Genomic DNA, 17,072 nt, shown 5'->3' on the forward strand with positions numbered 1-17,072 from the left:
CGGAGGCCCCGGAGGACTGACATGACTTTTGAAGCTGATTTCTCCTCGTAGACGCCTCGTCATTTCATGACTCTTTGGAACGACTTCCCAGGGATACACACACACACACACACGCACACATCACTTAACGATACGCTCACACCAGCTACACTTTGCCCACTACTAGCTGTGCTGCGATACAGTAATTCGAATTACCAAAGGCTCTCGATGGCCAGATTCAGCACATTTCAAAGTCTGGCTGCCATGTGTGTGAGCAGACAGGGAGGCTAATTAGGCGGCGATTATCAGCGTGCTGCCTGGAGCTAGCAAATTGGGTCTGACAAAGAAGAAATACTAAAGGAAAGAAGCTATTATGGAATATTTCCTTCAACACCGTCCAAAAGTGTTATCTACCCATGCCTGGCCACAAATTCACAGACATGACATTGGATGTTAATTTCATTTGATTTACCCTATTTTACGGACTATAAGTCGCAATTTTTTTCCTAGTTTGGCCGGGGGTGCGACTTATACTTAGGAGCGACTTATGTGTGAAATTATTAACACATTGTATCATTCACACTTAACCACTAGGTCTGTGGAATAATTGGAAGTGCAACTGACGATGAGTCTGACGTAAGCCACGTAGAAGAGGAAGCGCTGCATCTTGTGCTTCCGGAGTTAGCGTTGTTTACAAGTGACACTGAGGATGAAGATTTCGTTGGATTTAATGATTTGGAGTGACATGGGTGTTGTTTGTTTGATCAACTTTTTATTCATGTTATGGTTATTTGAATAACTCTTAATATATTATGTCAGGCACGTTCTCAGCTCCTTGTTTATGTGTTTATGTAACGTTAGCATACGTTCAGCCTGTTGTTGGTTATTCTATTTTTATTTTTTTTTATTTTATTATGCATTTTATGGCTGGTGTGACTTATACTCCGGAGCGACATACAGTCCAGAAAATACGGTACTTTTAAATAATGTATTATATATTCATTTATAAAATGTGACACTCACCTTACATGCACAGTTCCGGCAATTTTCCGGCTCCACCCAGAGCTCCTTATCCCTGTAGACGAGGCCGTTGGCACTGCAAGTCTTCTCACAGTGACATCCCTCAAGCTGCGTCAGCCTGGACTCGGCGTAATTTAACTGCCAATGACATCAGAAGTCACAAAACTCAATGAAAGTATGACAATACGAGCAGTTTAACCCCTCGACCCCTCCCTCGCTGAAATGCCAACTTTAATTCAGCTCCACTGGGAGCCAATCATTCGAGAAAGGAAGAAGAAGAAGTGATCTTCATTCAGCTCGTGTTTCAGGCCTCAGGCCATCAGCTACGGTGATGGCAAAGATAGACTTGAGATCCCGGCCAAATCTCCTTTTGCTTTTTTTTCCTCCAGTTTGTTTCATTCTCAATTCTCTTGATGTTTGTCCTTCCAGTGTGATGCCTCTTTGACATCATTCAAAGAAGTGTTTGCACATCTCATGGTGATACAAATGACTCCCGACTTGAAAGACCAGGTGTGATTCACTAATATTTTGGAATTTCATTACCATATTTTCCGGATGATAAACAGCTACTTTTTGCACAAACTTTGAATCCTGCTGTTTATAGCCCAGTGCGGTTTATCTATGAACTTTTTATGATATTATATCATTTGTGCATATTCTCATATATATGGAAATTAAACATTAACACGTGTGGTTTATAGTCCAGTGTAGTTTATATATGAACAAAACAGGATTTTTCCAGAATTTTAGCTGGTGGGGTTTATATTTGGGTGCGGTTTATAGTCTAGAAATGGTAGATTTATTCTGGGCAAGATTTAATCAATAGTGAAAAGAAAAACTTGGAGTTAAATACATTCATTTCCTATGCCGTGTCGTCCTCACACTTTTCAGAGATACCATCATTTTTTTCTTCAATTAAAATATTGACTTGTTTAAGGTTGCCTGTAGGTCAAAATATGCCGGCCTGCCTTACTTATTTTTCGTAAATTGGTAGGGTCAGCTATGGAGATGAAGAAGTCTAATTAAATAGATGGAAGTAAAAAGTTGGTGAATAACAAGTTGGCTTCCAGCAGTAACATCTGTGTGTCTTAATTCAACTTTTTAAAAACTATTCCATATTCTATTTTTGTGATTTTGTGTAATAGTTTTCAAAAAACATAATCTGAGTTACAGATTAGATACTGGAAAAAAACCAACTAATTTTACTTTTTCTAATTATTGTCCGAAAATAAATTCTGCATGCCAAGTGTGAGCAATATTAATCTATATAAAAAAAATGAATAAGAAAAAAAATTGGTCTCATTGCTGTGTTCCAGTTTCATGCCCTTGCATCAACATTGCTACGCATTTACTTATGCTAATTCGGACCAGCTGGCCCAAGCCTGCTATTTATGAGAAAATGAAATCATGATATGATTCCGCTTGGGGACATAATACGTAAATATAATATTAGTTTTCAATGCTATGCGGATGACACCCAATTATATATGCCGTTATCGATGACAGATCCGCGGGATTGTTGTAATCTTGAGAAGTGCCTTGCGGAGATCAAGCAATGGATGTCTCTCAACTTCCTTCGTCTTAACCCAGATAAAACTGAGATGTTGATAATTGGTCCAGCTCGTTATCAACACTTATTCAAGGAAACCGCTATAACTATAGATAACCGTACTATCACTCAAAGCGATACTGTAACTAATCTCGGGGTAATATTTGACCAAACTCTCTCCTTTCAAAAGCACATTAAGAATATAACCAGAATTGCGTTTTTTCACCTTCGTAATATTGCAAAGATTCGTCCGATCCTTTCGACCGGTGATGCGGAAACTATTATACATGCGTTCGTCACGTCGCGCCTGGACTACTGTAATGTACTATTTTCGGGTCTTCCTAAGTCCCGCATCAAAAGTCTACAGTTAGTACAAAATGCCGCTGCAAGGCTGCTCTCTCGGACAAGAAAATTTGATCACATTACCCCAATACTAGCCAACTTACATTGGCTTCCGGTCCATTTAAGATGTGACTTCAAGGTTCTTCTATTAACCTATAAATCGCTGCATGGCTTAGCGCCTTCATATCTCGTCGACCTAGTTGTTCCTTATGTTCCGTCTCGTAACCTTCGTTCGCAAAACGCTACCCTTTTAGCGACACCGAGGGCTAAGAAAATGTCTGCAGGCTCTAGAGCATTTTCTATTCGGGCTCCAGAGCTTTGGAATGCCCTACCAATGGATATTAGGACTGCTACCTCAGTAGAAACATTTAAGACACGTTTAAAGACACATTTCTATGACATGGCCTTTAACTAACCTGTAGTGGCCGATTCGGCTGGAGTTTGTTTTCTCTCCCTCTCCACCCCCTCCCTCCCCCCTCCCCGGCCGGGGAGGTGGTTAGGTGGTACCCATGCTGACAGCGGCTATCTGGATTCTCGTGGCCAATTCAGGATAGGGGAACTGCAGCTCAACCTCCTCGAAGAGCACTGCCAGGACAATTGAGGGCTCCTTTCGGCAGCCCTCTGCTGTGACATGGACATCCACTTTTTATTTAATTGATTTTCATGTTGTATCATTTGTGCCCTCTCTGCATCCATTTCAACCTGGTGATCCTGAAAGGGGGATCCTTCCATCTGTGGTCCCTTCTCAAGGTTTCTCATTTTCCCCCTGCTAGGGGTTTTTAAGTTTTTCCTTGCCCTTTTGGGAGCTTAAGATCAGGGGATGCTTTGAGAATAATTGTCAATTTCTGTCTATGTGAAGCCCTTTGAGACTGCTTGTGATTTAGGGCTATACAAATAAACTTGACTTGACTTGACTTGACATGAGTGTGAACAGTTGAACAGGTTGAGAAAGATTTATGAAAAAGCATAATTAGGAACATATTGGTGGACCAAAGTCATTACTCGGATCATTTCAAAGCAAGGTCCATAAACACATAGCAGGTTGCTGCCAAAGACTAGACTCAAACTTCAATTCTAGAAACACGCTCAGAGTTCTGATTGGCATCGATGAATAACTAAAGGATGAACTGATCAGTGAAGAGAGAGAAAGAGAAAAACATTTCATTTCGAGGCATCCCCATTGGCTATTGTAGGGCTGCGTGAGCTTTAAAAAGCAGCCCAGTCAAAGCCCAAAACAAAAGCCCCACATTTGAGAGGTAAAGCATCAGCCCCGAGGTGCCACAGAGGAATCACATTCCAGGAAATGGTGAGCGAGCGGCGTGCTATCACACGAGTCGAAAGCTAATAGACGTGTGACTCCAGCGGCTGATACAAGAAGCAAAGGCACTCTGGCATAATAATAAAATGGCAGGAGAAGATGGAACTCTTCCATCTGCACACTTTCCTCGTCAATCCAATTTTCTGAGCACATGAGATTCTTCATAATCCGTTGCACAGGCGTGCTATATGCAAATATCGAGGGAATCAATGGCTCGAATCACCTCTGTCTTTTTCACACACGACATTCCAATAAGAAAAAATTCACCCTTTGATGAACTCTTCAAGTCCCACCACTAAAAAAAAAGGCATTTGCGGAGTGGAGATGATCGGATCCTCCCCCCCGCTGTGACTTGTATGAACAAACCAGGTGGCATGAATGGAAAAAGAGAACGTGTCAAGAACGCAGCAGGATAGTAATGTTTCGTCGTAAATATTGTAGACTCGACTTGTGTATGATTGTTTCGGAGACAGCAAGTTGCAAAATCAAAAATGGCTACGCTCGGTCACGGCAATGCAAATCACACAGACACACACATAGATATGTGTTAACATGGTCCCAGCGGCCTGTCTGACAGATGAACAGTCCCCGTCTACATGTAAGCCGTATGTGGAAAGGATGGCCCTTTAGTTTCAGGAGAGCTCACTGGAACTGAATGTTAATAAAACCAACGAGCCGTACGGTAGGAGAAGCCGGACCTGGGACGCACCACATCCTCTCTATGAACCACCTTGAGTTTTTGAACGGAATGACACTCAGTTTTTTATTTTGCTGTCTTCTTGTGTGGGTGACATACAGTATTGATACTTACTGTATTGATACAAGAACTTAAGTACATTTTATGTATGGTGAACAATATTGGATATTCCTTTTGTGCGAGGCAATTGATTGTGCTTACCTTGAGGGTCATCTTTGCAAGTAGGTCTTGCAGATCCATAATGCCTTGCACTAGGCTCAAGAAATCACTACAGGTTGGACAGGCTGAAAGAAAGAGCGCAGCAACAATTGAAACAGCTGATCAATTGTAAACAAAACCTAAGTCTTACACCCAGTTTAAGTCATTCACTGCCAACCCAGTTCATATTTTTGATATATCTATAACGGTCAATGGCACTGAATGAGGAAAAAATGATTATGGGCCATGATATACTGATTGAGCTTTGAGGAGATAATAAGTGGGAGAGAGATGAATATTCCTGAAGAAGTAGGGCAGGGGGAATGGATGGCACACTTTTTTTTTGATGCATGATATTGATGAGCGCCATCATATCACAGTCCAATTTCACAAAGGGAACGTGTTCCTTTTACTTGAATGTACTTTTTGCTTTTGAAAAATATGGTGGTTACTTACTGCGGTTGAGGTTTGGACACTGGGTAATGTAACCGTTGGGAGCGAAAACAAACTTCACATCCTGGATGATACCCTGGCGAGAAGAAAGCGAGAGAACCACTGATGAGGTTTTTGTTTTTTCCCAATACATCAAGTCCCCTTTTTTTTATTGATGTTTATCAGTAGGTCTGGACACAGAGGTTGAGTTTCACATTTAGATGAGATCATTTGAAAGCAATTCATGGACATTTCATATTTTTTCCCTATTTATTAGACGGGAACTGTTGGAATTCATTTCGATGATGACGAGACAAAAATCGCACAGGTAAGGCTGGAAAAAAGTACAATATGATCCTTGAAAATAACATTGAGGAAAAAAAGAAGCAAGTGAACCTGCTGACCAGTCTGCCAATCATTGTGAATGACAAGCAGTACAAGACGGTCCTTATGATAACCACAGTGGGGGGGAAAAATCACTATCTTTAAGGAAAATGATAAATCCCCCTCATGCGGTGTCCACCAATTTCTCCTGAAACTGGGTCGTTGAGAACATTAAAATGTGTCGTCTGCTTGGGATATGAAAAGTCATTCACAGTGCATTTGGGTGGTCTTGAGGCAAGCAACACCTTGCCTCACTATCTCGTATGAGAGCCATGAGACTAACAGGATTGCAGCACAGATTGCCCACACAAATTCTTTCACACATACGCACACACACGGGCTGAGCACTGGCTGTTTCAGAAGAGGTTGTCAGAAGTGTCAGAATAAAAATGAAGGTGTAGATCACAGATGTCTATCCAGTAATATAGAAGCGCTGACCATACATCAGTGTCTACGATTAGGAGATAATTCAAGTGGAGCCCTGAAATACTTCCTTTCTTCTCACACCAGTAGACAAATGCTGGAAATAATACGCATCGCCATCTTAAGACCAAGAACTACCAGAATGCATTTGTAGAAGAAAAAATAGTTTTAACGGGCTGGTGTTGGGATTTATTTTACGGCAGTTATTATTTAAAATATTTTTTTCCCCGACTCCAATTTAGTGACATTCACACTTATGGAGAATTTTGCATATTTCGTACCGTAACCTTTTCATTACATGGGAGGAATTTTTTTTCTACCTGGCTAAAACCCTCGTAAGAAAACCGCATACAAGAGCCCGAGCCAAGATTCTAACCCAAAGCCTCTCAGCAGCGAGGCATGCATTCTAACCTCTACTCCGCCGCGCTGCCCACTTAAATAAGTAATGAAGAAAATTTGTAATGTATGAAAAAGCATCCAATTTCAAGCTGGAAGTGTGTGGGCGACTAAATGTGTTTTAACTTGTGCTAGGAGACGTGCTGAGCTGAACACAAACATGTAATCATTTCCTCTCAGTGGTATGAATTAGGGCTGACGATACAACTCATCACCATTAAAAGTTAGAACTTGAAATATGGTTGTCTGTTGCGCCGAGATAGTTTCACCTAAATTGACCCAGGAGTTTAACGCTGTTAAAAAATATTTTAAATGTACAAATGTTTATTGCGGCTGCTGCGAGGCGAGGCTTAAGGGAAGCATAAATGTGAGTGATTAAGTGCGAGTGTGTTTGTGTTGAAATGTTTTTACATTATATGGTGGATTAATTTTTAATCGTTATTTTGTGTATTATTATTATTATTTGTATGTGTTGAAATAAGCCACCTCGAAAATGAGATGGAGGATATCCTTGAAAGCAACAAAACAATTTATGAAGGGACGCAAACTTGATTGCTTGATGTGAAATGATGTGTCAGATGGGAAAATTGATTGCCTGAATGGGTGTTTTTCATGATGGCTCCTCAAATAAATCATAGAAAAATATTTCAAAAAATGTTAGCTATTATTTTGAATTTGAAAACAAAAATAAACTGACAAGCCTTTTTATGTCAAGATTTACCTAGTAATTTTTTTGTCTTAATATAATGATATGGTTCCATTGCCATCTCCATAATTGTCAATGTCAAATCAAAATTCCTCGTTAAAATGAATCAAATTGCCAGTAATCTGTCGAAGCCTCCACAAAAACATTATTATTATTATTTTTTAATAATGAAATTATGTCTTATGCTCTTGTGTTAGGTCAAAAAAACTAAGATGACAAACGAACAAATGTAAAACAAACTGATTTTTGAATATAAGAGTACTGTACAGGGCAAAATTTTGGCTTGCAACATAAGACCCCCAAAAAATTTGTGACAGCTAAGAACTCATTTTGGCTTGCAACAGATGACCAAAAAAATAAATAAACATTTGTGACATCTTAGAACTCAAGAAATTCTTGAATCAAGTTGCCTGTATCAGAATACACTCTTCTGACCTGCTGATTCCTAACTTGTGAATATTTAATATGCAAGAACCGATAGCAGTAGATTGAACACTTTGACACTTGAGCAAAAATCGGAAGTTGGTTCTCCGATAGTTGCGTCAGATTGGGTTGACTCTTCTCCTGCTATGACAGCCCTTGCAGCACACCGAGTAGCAGGTTCACGATTCAAGGTGTTACAAGCACACCTGTCAAGCAACATGCCAACCCAGATCAGTTGCAAGGGGAAATTTCCGCTTTTCTTCCATCACTTCACACAAACTAGTTTCCGTCCCATCTGTCTCTTTGCTGACAATCACTTCTGAGTCGTGAGACTCCAAGCACGAAACAAACCATGTGTAGAAGACTGCATGATTTAGCTGAATCTTTCAAGGCCACGGCTGACGAAAGAAAGATCCCCTTTAAATCCCGCGCTACAAAAGAAGTAAAGCAGGAGCAGGCAGCCTTCACAGCAAAAATAATTTACACCCAGCAGGGATTTTAGCTAATCGATATGTAAGAGAGTGCAGGGGAAAATGTCTATTGATTGGGTGGGCAGGGCTATGGGTTAAACAGGAACAAAATCATATCTTTGACACAATCTGTCATGTCCTCTGCCTGCTCGGAGCACACGCGGTGGGCTGAGAAAATGAGCGGTGATTAAAGATCGACATCGTAATGAGCTTGGGAGTAAGAGTTTCAGAGCACACACCGCTGAGGAGCCCCCCCCCCCCCTCGCTACTTCTTCTAGCCCTGTGCAAATCTGCCCAATTATCCCAGGCAACTGGAAAAGTGAAGCAGGCGAAGGTACACCAGGGAATTGCGTGACTGCGTATGCATCTCCTTGCAAGGCTCACCTTGAATAGGCCGTGCTTGTGGCTGTGCTGGCCCAGCCAGACGCCACTTCCTGGGGTGAGTTCCATCTGAGGAGGGTCAATAACGCGCTCATAAATCCTGTCAGGAGAAAAGACAACCAAAAAACGATTATATAATTGCATAAAAAATATATATCTCTAAATATGTATTTTTATTCATATATATATATAAATATATATATTTTTATACATATAAATATATATATTTATTTGTTATTTCTCTAAACTGTGTAATATTTTTTGCATCCTTTACTACACGGGTCTCAATGTGTAAATACCGTGAATAATTTCAGATTTATTTTCAATGTGTGTTATTTATGTCAAATCACAGTATGATATTTGTTGATTCTATTGACACAGGGGTATTTCTTAAAGCATGGATGACTTGCTTGTTGAGAGTAGAGTGCAGCTACTCTCCTCAAGCATGACTTCTGGGATTTGCCTTTCCATACGGGGTATTGATATCTGGACATGAGTAGTAGGCTGGATTAAGCAAGATTACTGACAAAGATGTAACAGGCTTTAGTGTTATCAAGGCAAAGAACCTCAACAAGACTGTTTTTATCCAGCTTTAATACGTAGGCAGGTGCGCTCCAGTGGGCCTTGGAAAGGATACGGAGCAAACATTTGTCACTCAAAACGCCCGCTGTGAGACACATTCATAACTTATAGTGATGTATCAATGGTCTCTTTGTGAGAGAAATGGGCGTCCTTCAGTGATATTTTTTCGTAAGATGGACCAAAATGGGAGATAGTATAAACTAGGGGTCAACAACTTTTGAGACACCGATGGTTACTGGAAACATAAATCACATGATTGAGTTATAGAGGTGGTCCTCTTTTAATGACTGACAATCAAGTGATCTAAATAAATAATACATCCACATTGGGTACGTGTGTTTTTAAATATCCCCCCCCACCCAATGGCCAACCAGGTTTTCCACAGTTCATCATTTTTGTTGTGTATTTTTTTTCCTTGCTTTATTTTGTCCAATAGCTAATTGCCTCTACTTGCAATTTTGAATCCACAATTCAACTTCTAAGGAATTCGGTGAAGGTTGTGTGGTAGTGGTAGTCTTCAAAACATAAGACAGCCATGGAAAAAATAAAAATAAAGCTCAATTTACTGCTTCTGACAGCAAACAAAGTCACAAAGCAAACATTAAAGCAACTTTTAATTCTTTACCATTATAATCTTTTATAAACATAAAAGCTTAAACATTTTAATTACTTGTACACAAATGATGTCTGGAATGCCATAAAGTATTTCATTTAAAAGTGCCTTTCAACACGCACAAAGACACGGCACAATGAAACATTAAAAACCAAATTCAAAACACGTGAAACATCAAAGTCTGGTGAATTCCAAAGGGTGAGGAGCAGCGCAACTAAATTTCCTGGTACATGGATGACTGGAGAAACAATGAGGATATAAAGCTGGACAGTGTGTTGACAAGAACCTAATGAATGGCTTTTAAAGATAGCAGAAGGCTTTTGAAATGTATTCAATGTAACTGCCAGCAAGAAGTGTTTTAAGATGGCGGTGACATGGTGAGAGGAAGTGGCTCTTGTTATGACTCAAGCGGTAGAATTCAGGCCATGCTGGGAGTTTAGGCGGGGATTTCTGGGTGAAACCAAGAAGATTTGAAGTGCCATAATTGATCCCGAAGGTGACGAGGCTGTGAGCGAGGAAGGTAATGGAACAGCAGGTGAGCGAAGGATGAAGGCAGCGCATGCAGAAATGGAACTTTGATTGAGTCGTGGTATTTATGCGGCCGTGAAATGAAACACGGATTCGTGGAGTGGGAAGAACGAGGAAACAGGGCAATTCTATATGTTAATGGTGAAACTTGTTTGCCAAGTGTAGATTTTGACCCGACTTGAATCAATTTAAGTTTGAGAAAATTTGCACGCAACCAGGAAGGAATTTCAATTCGCAGCGTTGGGATTGCTGGAGGTGTAGAATTTGATGTCATCCACCTTGTAGGATGTATTTGATATTGCTGATGGGAAGGAGATATGCGGTGAAGAGGAGCGGGCCTAGAGTCCTGCCCTGTGGGACACCGGAGGTGACTGTGGACAGCTGAGTTAATGGTTAGAGTTGAAGAAAATGAGAGCAGCCAAAAGCTGGGAATTAAATCAATTGGATGGCAAGTGGGAGATGATGTTGGGGGACATGGTGGCAAAGGCCACACTCTGATCAAGGAGAAGAATGATGATGATTAAACTAGATTCAGCTGCCAGGAGGAGGTCATTAGTGATTTTTATTAAGGCAGTTTCACGGCAATATAAGTGGGTGAAAACCAGACTGGAATTGCTCAAACTGACTGTTATGGGTTAGCTGAGAATCAATTTGTGAGGCAACTGCTTTCAAAAGTATTTGGGATAAGGATGGAAGACTGGCCATGTAACAGAAACTGTTGCTATAGGATGACGTAAAATGATTGCAATGCAATGATTTTTTCTTGATTATGCTTACGATCTTATTATTCTTGAAAGTATTCCAAAGGATAACAAAAGAAACTTTTAGTAGCTTTTTTTTCTGAAAAAGAATTGAACAACTGAGCAGAGCAATTCTCGCATTATAAAAAAAAACTATAATTTTCCACTTTCCATTAAAAAAAAAAATTATTAGCACCCACTCGTAGTATCTCTACTTAGCTCAATAGCTTAGTCACTGTGCTAGGGTAAATTTCTTCAGCGTGTATGAAATTTAATCAAAACATTCATTTGCCTCTGGACATCGGTTACAATGTTGCCCTGACGACAGCACGAGCATGCAAGGCCAAACTTGCGAGGGCAGGGGTTTTTTTTTTTTCATCATCATCATCATCATCATCATAAAAACACTGATCCGTGGAGGGCAACGGACATTACATCCAGCGGATAGATCACAAAAACCTTTTTCATAGCTGTGGGGGTTGTTTCAAAAACAGAATAGAGGACAAAAGGTACAATTTGTAAGCCGGAAAGGTCAGCAGTGCAGGTAATTGGCCATAATAGCTCCATAAAAGTTCCTCGGTATACTGTAAATCAGTTTATGCGTTCACCTCAAGCGTGTTATTAAGCTCGGTTAAACTGTATTCTTATTTAACATTGGGTAAAATCTTTGCAGTAGAAAATGTGTGGAGGGGAGGGGCTACTAACTCCTCACTAAACAACTCAGACTCCAGCTCCGTCAGCTTCACGGTCAATGTTGAGAGTTTAAAATAGATTTAGTAAGTCAACAAAAGTTGGAGTCAAGGAAATACTGTGATGTTATTTCACATGTGACATTTATGGGTCAAATGCTATTTAAATTTTACCGAGTTTATCCTCACTTCTACATTGTGTGGATGCGTACATTTGCGAAATGTTGGAGAGTCAAAGCTGTTGTCGCTGTCTGGAAAAGCTGTCGCTGCACTAAAGAATGTAGAGGTTAGGCCATTTTTACTCTATTTTGTCTCCCCCAAGCTTCGCCTCTTGTCAGCAGCGAAGCAACAGTGACGGGATTCGCATGGGGCATGTTTGCATTGTTTGACGTTACCAGCGGCACCCATCAACAGCTAATTACACAGGATGTTCACCAGTCGACGCACTGTGGAGTATGATTAACAATGCTCTTATCACCATGGTGCAGGTTTCACTGGATGGGCTACCATAATGGGAAGCACAATTCACCAGTTTTTGTTTGTTTTTGTTTTTAAAGGTGATTGCAACATTGACCAAAATGTTCGCCATAAAAAAATCTATGAACATGCAAGTACACCCAACTTTGTTGGGATTATTGTAGTTTGTAATTCTGTGTTACAGGATACTAAATGAATTAAGAATGCCCAATAGTCTCAAGTATTAATTCCTTGGGGGTTCACAAACCTTTAATCAACAATCATAATAATTTCTCATAATTTTGCCGTTAGGTCCAGACGGTGTCTTTGTATATTTGGAAATACATTAAAAAACTTTAAGAGCTTCAGAAAAAAAAAAAAAAGAAAAGTCATTTTCTATTATTTATCATATTCTATTATATTATATATATATTCAATTAATTATTATTAGCAGTGTGGCCCAGCTTTGCCATCTTGCTGGTCAATAATTAATTTCAGGCACTCGGACAAACTGTGGAGCAGAATCAGACATATCACTCCATTCAACAAAATAGGGCAGCACTGCTCCACTTTTACACATGTGCTTCTCTTGACCTTTATCCATGTTTGTGTATGTTTGAATGTGACCTACATCTCAATTTAGATGGTAGAGGCAGAATGGCAAATGTCTTTGTGATCGTTCCTGATCCTGATTAATAATAATGATAATAATATGTATAATTGTATTTATAATAATATATTTATATATATATATATACACTACCGTTCAAAAGTTTGGGGTCACAAAATTGTTTGGGTGACCCCAAACTTTTGAACGGTAGTGTAAATATTATTATAATAAAATATTATGAATTAAATATTATAAATTATATCTTATATTTGTATAAGATTATATATAATCTATGAATATAAGTATACGTATATATTATACGATTTTTTACACAGAAGATTATATATATAATCTATAAATAATAATTATCTAAATAAATATATACACTACCGTTCAAATGTTTGGGGTCACCCAAACAATTTTGTGACCCCAAACTTTTGAACGGTAGTGTATACTGGACAAAAATGGCAGCAGATGCATGGAAAATACTCCGTGTTGTTTACGGTATATTATGTGAAAACACAAACAGCTGCTTGTAAAGTCTGACTTGAAATATTGAAGCAGCTGCCTCTTTTTATGTGTTACTCGTGACAGTCGTAACACAGCGAGTCGGTGTACATGCCCAAGGCCACCTGTGTCATTACAATGCAACATCCATATGCTCTCTCTCGCACTGAACCTTGAGTTACTTTAACATAAAAGCATCCACTTCAACTCAAGCATAGTGTTCCGTGGCAGTGAAGAAAAAAGGAAAAAAAACATCATGACAGCCATAATATCAAGCAATCAAAGTCCAATCTATTTTTCTCTGGACTCAAGTTGGCCTATTGAAAAGCTTCTCTTAGCACTAAACATAGGGTTGGAAGACGGAATAGAGGCGATTGGCACATTAAACGCTTTTCAGAACAAACTTGGATGCAAACAAATAATCCTGAGAATCACAGCACTGACAAATCATTGTGGGATTGTGATTTACGTACACATCAATTTGCACAAGGCTGCTCATTATTCAGCTGCTGGCTTCTACTCTAGTTGTCAAGTCACGTTCATTCACCCGTTTTAGCGAACATAAAGAAAACAGACACTTTCATCAATGCGATCAATTCACTACAAAACACTTTTTGTGGATTTTTTTTTCCTCATACATTTCCCCCAGCCCCCCGAAGTGAACGTAATTTTGTTTGTGAGCGTTTTCTGAAGAGTTCAGGGTGTTTGTAAAACTTGAGAGACAACTTGTCTGACGTGACATATTTTCATGATTTTTCTTCACCCTTTGGCTTTGGATGTTTTATAAAAACTCAAGCAAAGTTACCCAAACACTTCAATTAATAGGAGAGACAGAAAAGTTTTCATAAGAATTTCATGTTGCGGAATGGCAGTGAGCTTGCGCTGGTGTACTTTTTCTTTTCTCATCTTTTTCGGCTGCATCTAAAGCATCGCTAGTTCAGACTCTGTCATTGCATTGATAGTCGATTTCAAAAGGGTATTCGTCAGTCTCTCGTATACTTCTACTTCTAAGTACTGTGTGAATACAATGAACAGTACCCAAATACAATTCTGTGGTTAAATATACAAGCACAGTGGTTTGCGACTCAAGTCGCTGCTTTGCGCACCAGTTACGTAAATCCAGTGCAAGGAAATAAAACCGATTCTTAATGAAGATGTCACCAAAAATGAAAAGTCTTTTTTTTTCAACACAGAAAAACAGGGCACAAAAGTAAGTCGCAATGAAAAGCCAAGACGAGTCTGAAAGTAGAGCATATAGCAGATGTATCATGTTTAATGGACAAAATGACCCAATTCTATGACTTGTTGCCGAGCGAGGACAGGACTGCATTTACTCGCTGTATGGAAATGAAGATAGATTCCGATCAAGCGTCCTCAACTCGAGTGCCTGCCTCCAGAGACGCCTCCGATTTTTTCTCCCTCTCTTTCCCGGGGGCTTAAGGTGGTCGTGATCGATAGATAGGGCATCTGAGAAAGTAATTTCTAAATACATTTCAAGAATATCAACTAAAACGCTGCAGGGGCTTAACTGGGGCTACACAAATTTCGAACTGCTTCTTATCTGTAGGCTACTTAGCGCATGACCTTATCTGCTAATAGAAGCTCCTGTCCTTTTCTAACTGGAGTTATTTTCTTTTCAGATTAAAGAAAAAAAACAACGATGGAAAGTCTTGTAGGGAGTGTATTTATGTAGCCAAGTGCCCCCTGAGTCTCCTTGTCACACCTTCTACTATGCCTCATCACCAGCAGGGACCCCATATTTGGACGCCTGCCTGGCTTGGCGCTCTTAATGACACACTCCATCACACCTAACACAAGACAACAGTGAAACAACCTCACACACACACATACACACACACGGAGGGCCGACAAAGTAACTGGAGCAGCAGGCTGATATAAGCTTAGCGACGCTAATGCTAGCTGAGGGCTGACAGAGTGTCCGTTTCATTGATGGTGACCTGGGCGCGAGTAGCCATATTTGTCACGTAATGACAAGTTTGGGGAACTGCTTCTAATGCCTGGTGATTGTGAAACAAATAATTCTGAATTCAAGGCTGGGGAGTGGGGCAAAAAATAAAAGACGCCAGATACTTAATCCTCATCAAAAGCGGTTGGGAAGCTTTGATGAATGTCGTCCCATCGGGCAAATGTTCATAATAGCTTTGTAAAGCGATGAAACAGAAGAAATGGGACAGTGCTAGGTTTTTGGCTTTCAACACAAAAATTAAAGACTCAGTACCAGAGATTTATTCCAAACTTGGTTGTTTGTAACTTCCAAATGCAGAGTGAATGTTTACCAAAGTTAAATTTAATTTAAGGAGAGTTCTCAAGCAGAATATTTAACAACAAAACTGTAACATACAATTAGACATATCGATCAAAATCAATTAATTTGGCATTTTTGCCGCAGTTTCTACCAATACGCCGATTTTTCGTCACTTTTCATTTCTCGTTGAAATAACCCGATTCGAAAAAGGAAGAAAATCAATTCAGCATCATCACCCAAAATAATTTTAGCATTAGCCAAATGCTCCACAGCAATAAAAAGATCATGACGTAGCTGATCTTCACATTATGAATGTTTTGCTAGTCTGATATGCTGGGTACCAATGGAGAGGAAATAAATATATCTGAGCTCACTGGCATCGTAAATGAGGAACGCAGAATGTCATTTTATGGCCGCTGGACACAAAGGTAATACAACATGCATCATTATGAGACTCTCAAGGTGGCTCGCTCTCACTTTCTCTCCTTCATTAGGCAGTGACGCAATGAAACTAACGTCCTGCAATTCAATGTTTCATTTTCATGATTCAAAAGCAAATTGTGACCTTATTCGTCCTTGCACGATGGCAATCAAAATACTGCAAAATGTGATATTACATTTGATAATCCCTGGGGGCAAGTTAGCAGTATCGAAATTTGACAGCGTAAACCTGAGGGCGAGCGCCTCACCTTGAGCATGTAGCACCTTAAACCTGCCGTTGGCGATACACAAGGAGGTCAGTAGGTTTTTTTTCCTCTGCATTCCATTAACATAAAAAAAAAACTCCATTTATACAGTAGGAGGCACCGAGGACCACCACTAAGCCGATTGGCCTATCATGGCTGAAGTGGCCCAGCCGTAGCAGCAGGGTCTCCTGATGGCGTGCCTTCAGGGGGAACGTTCCGCAGCCAGAACACACAGAGCAGAGCATTAGCCATGCTGGTGACTGCTACAAATATGCAAAGCTTAAAATGGCTTGAAATGACTATTGTGCAGCGGGGAGAAGCACAAGAGTTTTCATGACAATCAACACATGGTTCTGCCTGGAGATAGTTTAGCGCATATTTTTGGCCACTCAGACTATGTATGTGGAATTAGATTATGAGTCAATATGACCAGTTACAGACTTTTGGAAGACTCAATTATGTAAACTGATGCTAATCTTCATAATAAAATGCTCCTTTGATGCTTAGAGGTCTGCTTCCAGTTCAACGTATTTTGCACTCAACCTCCTGCGGGGAACGCCAGCAAATCAGTTTCGGCTTCTGCCGTCTCAAGGACTGCACTCCTCTCCCATCTGATTATAAAGTGAACGAGAGGACCTGCTTCAATTAGCTGCGAATCAACTCGGCTGTGGTCACGC

At 40.0% G+C, this 17,072-nt stretch overlaps 1 protein-coding gene across 1 annotated transcript in view; it reads right to left on the reverse strand.

Annotated features, from left to right (window-relative positions):
- The window catches only part of LOC133152301 (protein kinase C-binding protein NELL1-like), a 78,913-nt gene that overhangs the window by 42,161 nt on the left and 19,680 nt on the right, over nucleotides 1–17,072 (reverse strand). The window contains exons 5-8 of the mRNA XM_061275814.1: nucleotides 8,722–8,818; nucleotides 5,560–5,632; nucleotides 5,107–5,189; nucleotides 1,003–1,137 (exon numbers count right to left, since the gene is read on the reverse strand). Coding sequence (XP_061131798.1) covers nucleotides 1,003–1,137; nucleotides 5,107–5,189; nucleotides 5,560–5,632; nucleotides 8,722–8,818 — 388 coding nt within the window. The remainder of the gene's footprint in view (nucleotides 1–1,002; nucleotides 1,138–5,106; nucleotides 5,190–5,559; nucleotides 5,633–8,721; nucleotides 8,819–17,072) is intronic.

The sequence above is a fragment of the Syngnathus typhle genome, linkage group LG4, assembly GCF_033458585.1.
Source record: "Syngnathus typhle isolate RoL2023-S1 ecotype Sweden linkage group LG4, RoL_Styp_1.0, whole genome shotgun sequence".
Taxonomy (NCBI): Eukaryota; Metazoa; Chordata; class Actinopteri; order Syngnathiformes; family Syngnathidae; genus Syngnathus; species Syngnathus typhle.